This window comes from Carlito syrichta, unplaced genomic scaffold, assembly GCF_000164805.1.
Source record: "Carlito syrichta isolate Samal-C Ts95f unplaced genomic scaffold, Tarsius_syrichta-2.0.1 Scaffold316228, whole genome shotgun sequence".
NCBI classification, from domain to species: domain Eukaryota; kingdom Metazoa; phylum Chordata; class Mammalia; order Primates; family Tarsiidae; genus Carlito; species Carlito syrichta.
Window position 1 is genome coordinate 202,900 of NW_007260324.1, and position 8,706 is coordinate 211,605.

General features: G+C 58.4%; 1 protein-coding gene across 1 annotated transcript in view; it reads left to right on the top strand.

The window, feature by feature from the left end:
* Positions 1–8,186, top strand: part of MINK1 (misshapen like kinase 1) — a 55,397-nt gene extending 47,211 nt beyond the window's left edge. The window contains exons 14-32 of the mRNA XM_021706948.1: positions 723–944; positions 1,162–1,335; positions 1,652–1,912; positions 2,349–2,434; positions 2,582–2,692; positions 2,835–2,947; positions 3,103–3,191; positions 3,572–3,735; positions 4,120–4,225; positions 4,309–4,446; positions 4,670–4,778; positions 5,211–5,378; positions 5,486–5,629; positions 5,860–5,994; positions 6,193–6,293; positions 6,382–6,531; positions 6,618–6,777; positions 6,892–7,031; positions 8,029–8,186. Of these exons, the coding sequence (XP_021562623.1) occupies positions 723–944; positions 1,162–1,335; positions 1,652–1,912; positions 2,349–2,434; positions 2,582–2,692; positions 2,835–2,947; positions 3,103–3,191; positions 3,572–3,735; positions 4,120–4,225; positions 4,309–4,446; positions 4,670–4,778; positions 5,211–5,378; positions 5,486–5,629; positions 5,860–5,994; positions 6,193–6,293; positions 6,382–6,531; positions 6,618–6,777; positions 6,892–7,031; positions 8,029–8,112 (2,655 nt within the window). The 3' untranslated portion in view covers positions 8,113–8,186. The remainder of the gene's footprint in view (positions 1–722; positions 945–1,161; positions 1,336–1,651; positions 1,913–2,348; positions 2,435–2,581; positions 2,693–2,834; positions 2,948–3,102; positions 3,192–3,571; positions 3,736–4,119; positions 4,226–4,308; positions 4,447–4,669; positions 4,779–5,210; positions 5,379–5,485; positions 5,630–5,859; positions 5,995–6,192; positions 6,294–6,381; positions 6,532–6,617; positions 6,778–6,891; positions 7,032–8,028) is intronic.
* Positions 8,187–8,706: the final 520 nt, after the last annotated feature.

An 8,706-nucleotide genomic window follows, 5' to 3' on the forward strand; every position in this document is an offset into this window, starting at 1 on the left:
CCTCCCGCTGCTGCTGCCTGCCTCCCTTGCTTCCCAGCGCCCGCCCCTTCTCTCCCCCGCCTCCAGATTCCTCCTGTCTTTTCTAGCTTCACTCTTTCTCTCCGTTTTCTCCCACCCCTCAACCCCAACCCTGGCTCCCTGCCCTCCTCCTGTCTCTGTGCCTCATTCCCACCTCACCCCGCTCCTGCCTCCTCTCCCTGCCCATTCACTCACGGCCCCATCCTGCCTCCCCCTCATGCCCTGTGCCCTCTTCTTCCCCATCTGTGCTGCACTGCCGCCTTGGGGCTCATCCCACCGCATCCTCTCTCTTACTCTCCCCTGCTCCCTCTCATCCTCACCCTGCTGATCCCTTCCTCTTCCCACTCGCTACTGCTGCCCCTCCTCCTCTGCCTCTTTCCCTGCCTTTTGCCCTCCCCCACCCCTGCCCCCCAGGAATATATTCGTCACAGGCTAGAGGAGGAGCAGCGACAGCTCGAGATCCTTCAGCAACAGCTGCTCCAGGAACAGGCCCTGCTGCTGGTAACCGGGTCCCTCAGTGTGCTCTGGGAAGATGCTTTCCAGAGCCTCTTTGCTGGAACGGGATGGGAACACTTCAAGGGAAGGGATTCACCTGTGACATCAAGGGAAGACATTTCCTCTCTGGCACTGGAGGAAAGAAAGGGCATGCCTGCTCTGACTCCCAGGCCACACCCTGCTGAGCCCTGTCTCCCTACCCTTGGGCCCAGGAATACAAGCGGAAGCAGCTGGAGGAGCAGCGGCAGTCAGAACGTCTCCAGAGGCAACTGCAGCAGGAACATGCCTACCTCAAGTCCCTGCAGCAGCAGCAACAGCAGCAGCAACAGCTTCAGAAGCAGCAGCAGCAGATCCTGCCTGGGGACAGAAAGCCCCTGTATCACTATGGTCGGGGCATTAATCCCGCTGACAAGCCAGCCTGGGCCCGAGAGGTACTCACTGCCTCCTAAGACTCCATCCTCCCAGTCCTGCTGCCTTGAGGCCAGGAGAGTTGCAAGAATTGGTGGTTTCGCAGTAGTGGGCACCAGGGAGGGGAAAAGGAGCACGCAGCACTGGTTGTGGGGCTGGAACGCTTGGGGCTGGTGGAGAACTAAAGTTAGATTACAGGGAGGCACGAGCTGGCCCACTTGACATCCCTTCACATCACAGGTAGAAGAGAGAACAAGGATGAACAAGCAGCAGAACTCTCCCTTGGCCAAGACCAAGCCAAGCAGCACAGGGCCTGAGCCCTCCATCCCCCAGGCCTCCCCTGGCCCCCCAGGACCCCTTTCCCAAACTCCTCCTATGCAGAGGCCTGTGGAGCCCCAGGAGGGACCACATAAGGTGAGTCTCTCCCCGTTCCTGTCTAAAGTCACAGACATGGGGTGCTCCACCCTGAGCAGAGGTACACACACACACACACACACACCCCTATACATTCCCTCAGCTATTAGCTGGCATCACAGACCACAGGATACAGGACAGAGACAGTCACCTGCTGCGTGTGATTGTTCCTTGTACCTGTCCTCAGGTTCTAGGAACCACTTTTTCTTCAATGGGAGAAGGGGCAAGTAATGCCCCTTCCCAGCCCAGACCCTGACTTACAGATGGGGAAGTGCCATGGAGCGGGCAGCCCACCCTCCCTGGTCTCTCCCTGCAGAGCCTGGTGGCACACCGGGTCCCACTGAAGCCATATGCAGCACCTGTGCCCCGATCCCAGTCCCTGCAGGACCAGCCTACCCGAAACCTGGCTGCCTTCCCAGCCTCCCATGACCCCGACCCGGCTATCCCCACACCTACTGCCACGCCCAGTGCCCGAGGAGCTGTCATCCGCCAGAATTCAGACCCCACCTCTGAAGGGCCTGGTCCCAGCCCGAACCCCCCAGCCTGGGTCCGGTCAGATAACGAGGCCCCACCCAAGGTAAGGACAGCCCTGTAGGACTTGGGAAAAGTGAAGAAATAGTAAGGGGCAGAAAAAGAGGGAGCGTGGAGGGGCAGGCAAAGTGGAGACAGGGTTCAGGGTGGGAAGGAAATAAAAAACTAAGGTGTCTTCCGTGGTGCCTGCCCTGCATGCAGGGGTTAATTGGGTGGCAGGTACTTGGATGTGTCGTGTTGATCCCATGGAGTGTGTGGGAATAGAAAAACATCCAGGGTGTTTCAGGAGCACTAAGGGGCAGATGATCTGGGTTAGAATCCTAGCTCTGCTCTTTCCCAGCTTTGTAACCTTAGACATATTCATTGACTTCCCTGAACCTCAGTTTGCTCACTTATAAAAACTGGGAGTACACCTCTCAGGACTGTGATGAGGATAGATGTCTGTAGCGTTATCAGACCTCTCCTTCTCATTCGCTCTGCAGGTGCCTCAGAGGACCTCATCTATCGCCACTGCCCTTAACACCAGTGGGGCCGGAGGGTCCCGGCCGGCCCAGGCTGTCCGTGCCAGGTAATGCCTAGGTGGGGTCTAGGGGCAGCCTAGGGAATAAGGGAGCATAGGAGACTTTACCAGGTTCCCCACTTAGGGGTGGGCAAGCCCCAGCCCAATCACCTCAGCCCCCTCCCGCCCCCCGGCACCCCTGTGCTCCCTCCACAGACCTCGCAGCAACTCCGCCTGGCAAATCTATCTGCAAAGGCGGGCAGAGCGGGGCACCCCCAAGCCTCCAGGGCCCCCTGCTCAGCCCCCTGGCCCGCCCAACGCCTCTAGGTAATGGAGTTGTCCCCCTACTCACTCCCACCTCTCACTTCTGCCACCTGTTTCCCCGGTGACGGTTCCCTCTGCAGTGCAGCTCAACGCCCCAGGGAGGGGAACACCTTGTCTCCCTGACCCTGACTCTGCCCCTCCGCAGTAACCCTGACCTCAGGAGGAGCGACCCTGGCTGGGAGCGCTCGGACAGTGTCCTCCCGGCCTCTCACGGGCACCTCCCCCAGGCTGGTTCACTGGAGCGGAACCGTGTGGGAGGTATGTGAGCCAGGGCCGGGACACCCACAGGAGCAGGGAGGGCCTGGGTGGGCATGGATCATGTTGCAGAGCTCTGGGGCTCAGGGTCGAGGAGTCAGCCCCCGCCCCCGTCCTGGTGTGAATGACCACCCCTTCTCCCACCCCACTGTGTCCAGCCTCCTCCAAACTGGACAGCTCCCCAGTGCTCTCCCCTGGGAACAAAGCCAAGCCTGATGACCACCGTTCACGGCCAGGCCGGCCCGCAGTGAGTCGTCTGATGGCAGACTTGACCTGCCCTATCCTGGTTCGGGGCTTAGGGGCAGGACATGGAGCCTCTAGAGCCCCGGGGAGCTGGGTGTCAGGGTGGGGCCTCCACTAATCTACTGAGAAGGACTGTGGGGATTGTGGGGCCAGTACTTCTCACATTACTAACCTCTCCTAACCTCTTTCCTACCTCTCCTGCTGCCCTTCTCCCCCCTGCGGCCCCTCCCAGAGCTATAAGCGAGCGATTGGTGAGGTTAGTGAGATGGGCCCGCTTGTGGGAGCCTCCTCCCGTCGCCCTGCCTGGGTCTCCCCCGGCATCCTTGTACTAACCACCACCCAGGCCTGCCTTCTGCCCTCTCTTCACACATCTCCTCCCTGCAGGACTTTGTGTTACTGAAAGAGCGGACCCTGGACGAGGCCCCACGGCCTCCCAAGAAGGCCATGGACTACTCATCGTCCAGCGAGGAGGTGGAGAGCAGCGAAGAGGATGAGGAGGAAGGCGATGGCGAGCCATTGGAGGGGAGCAGAGACACCCCTGGGGGCCGGTATGGGTTGCCTGGGGTAGGGCTTTCCCACTCAGAGGCCCAGGGAGAGAAGGAAAGTGGCAGGGGAGGAGGAGAGGGGCAATGGGACAAGTCTGGTGGGAAGTGGCCCTTCTTCTCTAGAGCAAGGGTACAGGTGTTCTGTTGCATTCCACTGCCATGTCCATTGTGGGGTGGGTCTCTTCGGGTGCCTCTGCCCCTGTGCCAGCCCGCCCTGGGTGCTATGCAGGAAGCACCTTACAGCGGAGCAGAGGCTGCTTGGTGAGGGTGGAGCATGTAATGTTTAGAACAGAGACTGAAAGCCCTAGTCTCTGGCTATCGTCTTCCTCCTGTGGCACTTCTGTGCAGGCAGGACCTGGAAGTGCCCCACCTTCCTCTCTCCTGCAGCAGTGATGGTGACACAGACAGCGTTAGCACCATGGTGGTTCATGATGTGGAAGAGCTCACTGGGACCCAGCCCCCATATGGGGGTGGCACCATGGTGGTCCAGCGTGTGAGTGGGCCTCCCCTGCCCCTCCCCAGTGCCTGCCACACCCCTTCCTTGGCCCAGTGCTGACCTTCCCTTCCATCCTGCAGACCCCTGAGGAGGAGCGGAGCCTGCTGCACGCCGACAGCAATGGTTACACAAACCTACCTGATGTGGTCCAGCCCAGCCACTCACCCACAGAGAACAGCAAAGGTCAAAGCCCACCCTCAAAAGATGGGAACAGTGATGTAAGTAGGCCAGAGGCAGGTTCATGGGAAGGGAAGAGCTTGACAGTGGGCAGGAGATCTGGGGTGCTGGGGACACGACGGGGTAGGGCAGAGCACTGTGAGCTGGATGGCCAGGGTTACCCAGTGGGGGAGCTGGGGCCTGGGAACCACAGGGGCAGGGCCGCAGGCTGGGGTCCTGCTTGTTTGCCTGACTGCTGCCCCCCTCCCCCCACCTCACCCACAGTACCAGTCTCGTGGGCTGGTAAAGGCCCCTGGCAAGAGCTCGTTCACAATGTTTGTGGATCTAGGGATCTACCAGTCCGGAGGCAGTGGGGACACTATCCCCATCACAGGTGAGGACAGAAGGACAGACCTGCCATAAGGCCGGGGTCCAGGGGCAGCCTGGAGGGGGGAACACAAGTGGTGCTTTGAAGATGTGGCCTCACAAAATGCAGGCATGAGCCCTCTCCTTTGGGCCTTATACCTTCTCTGTCAGAGAGGCAAAGGAGGGGCTTTTAGACCCCGAACAGAAGAGGGAAAAATGCTCAGTGGTCAGGGGACCTGGGCAAAAGCTCAAAACTAAGGAGTGACAGCACTAGAGCTTGAGCCAGGACTTTGGACTTCAAGTCCAGCTCTCTGTTGCATCTCTTCTGTGTGCCTCCTCTCTTCTCCAGTCTTTCCCTCCTTTCTGAGTATTCTGAGGTACGAAGGCCAGATATGGGGGATGGGGGTAAAAAGAGGGGTGAAAGGACTACAGCCCCTCCTCCTTCCTCTTCTCCTGGCAGCCCTAGTGGGTGGAGAGGGTACTCGGCTTGACCAGCTACAGTACGACGTGAGGAAGGGCTCTGTGGTTAATGTGAATCCCACCAACACCCGGGCCCACAGTGAAACTCCTGAGATTCGGAAGTACAAGAAGCGATTCAATTCTGAGATCCTCTGTGCAGCGCTCTGGGGTAAGCAGGAACTGAGATGGCTGAGAGGGGTCCGGCATGACTCCCGTGCTCTTGCTCAGGTGAGGGCCTGGCTGAGCCTCTGACCTGCCCAAGGGCTCCTGTTGCAGGGGTCAACCTGCTTGTGGGCACAGAGAATGGGCTGATGTTACTGGACCGAAGTGGGCAGGGCAAAGTGTATGGACTCATTGGGCGGCGACGCTTCCAGCAAATGGATGTGCTGGAGGGGCTCAACTTGCTCATCACCATCTCAGGTATGTGTATGGGGGATGGGGGGAGGAGGGGCTCAGCTCCTTGGCTCTCTGTCACCATCTTCGACCTGGGAGGAGGGCAGCCTTGGTCCAGGAGATGAAAGGTGGAACCACACTTTCTCACTCCATGTGGTCTTCAGACAAAGGATGGTGAGGAAGCAACATGCTGCTGGGCCTCCACTGAGGATGGGAGTGTGTGTGTGTGTGTGTGTGTGTGTGTGTCCATCCCTCAGGGAAAAGGAACAAACTGCGGGTATATTACCTGTCCTGGCTCCGGAACAAGATTCTGCACAATGACCCAGAAGTGGAAAAGAAGCAAGGCTGGACCACTGTGGGGGACATGGAAGGCTGCGGGCACTACCGCGTCGGTGAGAATGCCACAATAGAGTAGCCAAGGCACACTTGTTCATGAGCAGAGAGAAGTAGGGGCCTGAGCCAAATGGCTAAGAAAGCCTGGAAGCCAGTGACCTGGGACCCGGGTTGAGGCAGTGTAGCGACAGGCCATGGGGACGGGCTAGCCGCTCGAGAAGAGAAGCCTCTGCAACCCTCTTCTCTCCTGTCCCCAGTGAAATACGAGCGGATTAAGTTCCTGGTCATTGCCCTGAAGAACTCCGTGGAGGTATATGCCTGGGCCCCCAAACCCTATCACAAATTCATGGCCTTCAAGGTAATCCCAGCCTCCGTCCCCCGCCCCAGTGCCATTCTAGGGTCCGGTTCCTCTCCCCGAACCCCCTGAGCCCTTCTCTCCTCCACAGTCCTTTGCTGATCTCCCTCACCGCCCCCTGCTGGTCGACCTGACCGTAGAGGAAGGCCAGCGGCTCAAGGTCATCTATGGCTCCAGTGCTGGCTTCCACGCCGTGGATGTCGACTCGGGGAACAGTTATGATATATACATCCCTGTGCATGTGAGCTTAGCGGGGCTGCGGGGAGAGGGAGGTCATCCGGTCTGGGCTCCAGAAACTGGGACTCCAGCCCACTGTCTCCACCTTAGATCCAGAGCCAGATCACACCCCATGCCATCATCTTCCTCCCCAACACCGACGGCATGGAGATGCTGCTGTGCTACGAGGACGAGGGCGTCTACGTCAACACGTATGGGCGGATCATTAAGGATGTGGTGCTGCAGTGGGGAGAGATGCCTACCTCTGTGGGTGAGTGAGGTGCCGCCCGCCAAGCCACGTGCCACTGAGGTGGCCCAGGAGTGCAGCCTGGAAGTGGGACTGGGCTGTAGCCTATTCAGCCTCTCACCTGCCTTCTCCCCACAGCCTACATCTGCTCCAACCAGATAATGGGCTGGGGTGAGAAAGCCATTGAGATCCGCTCTGTGGAGACAGGCCACCTGGACGGGGTCTTCATGCACAAACGAGCCCAGAGGCTCAAGTTCCTGTGTGAGCGGAATGACAAGGTGGGAGGCTCTTTCCCTCTCAAAAGGGCCCCTGTGCTGGACTGGCTCCCATGACCATAGGCCCATGGGAAGAGTTCTAGAGGATAGGATGGTGGTAGTGTCTTCCTGAAAGGGGCCCCCTCTGGTGTGCATTCGCCACCTCTGCCTTTCCCTTCTTTTTTTTTTTTTGAGTTGGAGGCTCACTCTGTCGCCCAGGCTGGAGTGCAGTGGCACACTCATGGCCACCGCAGCCTCAACCTGCTGGGCTCAGGCGATCCTTCTGCATCAGCCTTCCAAGTAGCTGGAACTACAGGCATGCACCACCACGCTCGGCTCATTTTTCTTGATTTAACATAGAGATGAGGTCTCACCAAGTTGCCCAGGCTGGTTTCAAACCTGTGGGCTCAAGGCAATCCTCTCACCTTAGCCTCCCAAAGTGCTAGGATTATGGGCGTGAGCCACTGCATCTGGCCTTTTTTTTTTCCTGTTGAGTTGGAGTCTCACTCTTGCCCAGGCTGGAGTGCAGTGGCACATTCACAGCCACCACATCCTTGGCCTGCTGGGCTCAGGTGATCCTTCCGCCTCAGTCTTCCAAGTAGCTGAAACCACAGGTGTGAGCCACCGCACCCGGCTAATCTTTTTATTTATTGTAGAGACAAGGTCTTGCCAAGTTGACTAGGCTGGTCTCAAACCCCTGGTCTCAGGCAGTCCTCTCACCTCAACCTCCCAAAGTGCTGAGATTACAGACTTGAGCCACTGCACCCAACCTCTTTTCTGTTTCTGCTCTCTAGATGTCCTCACCTAGGGGTCTGGTTGTAGGCCCTCTTTTCCTAATGTTTCAGCCTTTCAATAGGAATGAGGGGGGCACTCTGAGAGTCTCATCCTGCAGTTTCTTTCTCTCTCTCTCTCTCTCTTTCCCTCCCTCTCTCCCCCTCTCTCCCTCTTTCCCTTTCCCAGTTAATTGAGATCCCTGCTCCCCATACCAGCCCTTGGTGACTTCTTCTCCTACCCCACCCAGGTGTTTTTTGCCTCAGTCCGCTCCGGGGGCAGCAGCCAAGTTTACTTCATGACTCTGAACCGTAACTGCATCATGAACTGGTGATGGGGTCCTGGGCTGGGGCTGTCCACACTGGACCCAGCTCTCTTCTCATAGCCAGACTTCCCAGGCCGCCCCTCTTTCCCCTCCCTGGGCTTTTGCTTTTACTGGTTTGATTCACTGGAGCCTGCTGGGAACGTGACTTCTGACCCCCGATGCTTTTGTGATCACGTGACCATCTTTTTCCCCTCAACATGTTCTTTCCCCAAAACTGTGCCTATCCCCAGCTTCTGGGGAAGGACACAGCTTCCCTTTACCAGGAACTGACTGGGTCTAGCCCCTTCTCCCCTTTCTCCACTTAAGAGGAGAGTGCTTGGGGCTTGGACCCCTTACCCCACTGCTGCTGACTGGGCAGGGCCCTGGACCCCTTTATTTGCACGTCAGGGGAGCCGGCTCCCCCCTTGAATGTACCAGACCCTGGGGGGGGTCACTGGGCCCTAGGTTTTTGGGGGTCACCAGCCACTCCAGGGGCAGGGACCATTTCTTCATTTTCTGAAAGCACTTTAATGATTCTCCTCCCCCAAACCCCAGGGAATGGAGGGGGGACCCCGCCAGCCAAAACATTCCCCATTCCCAGCCCCCATGTCCTCTTCTAGCCTC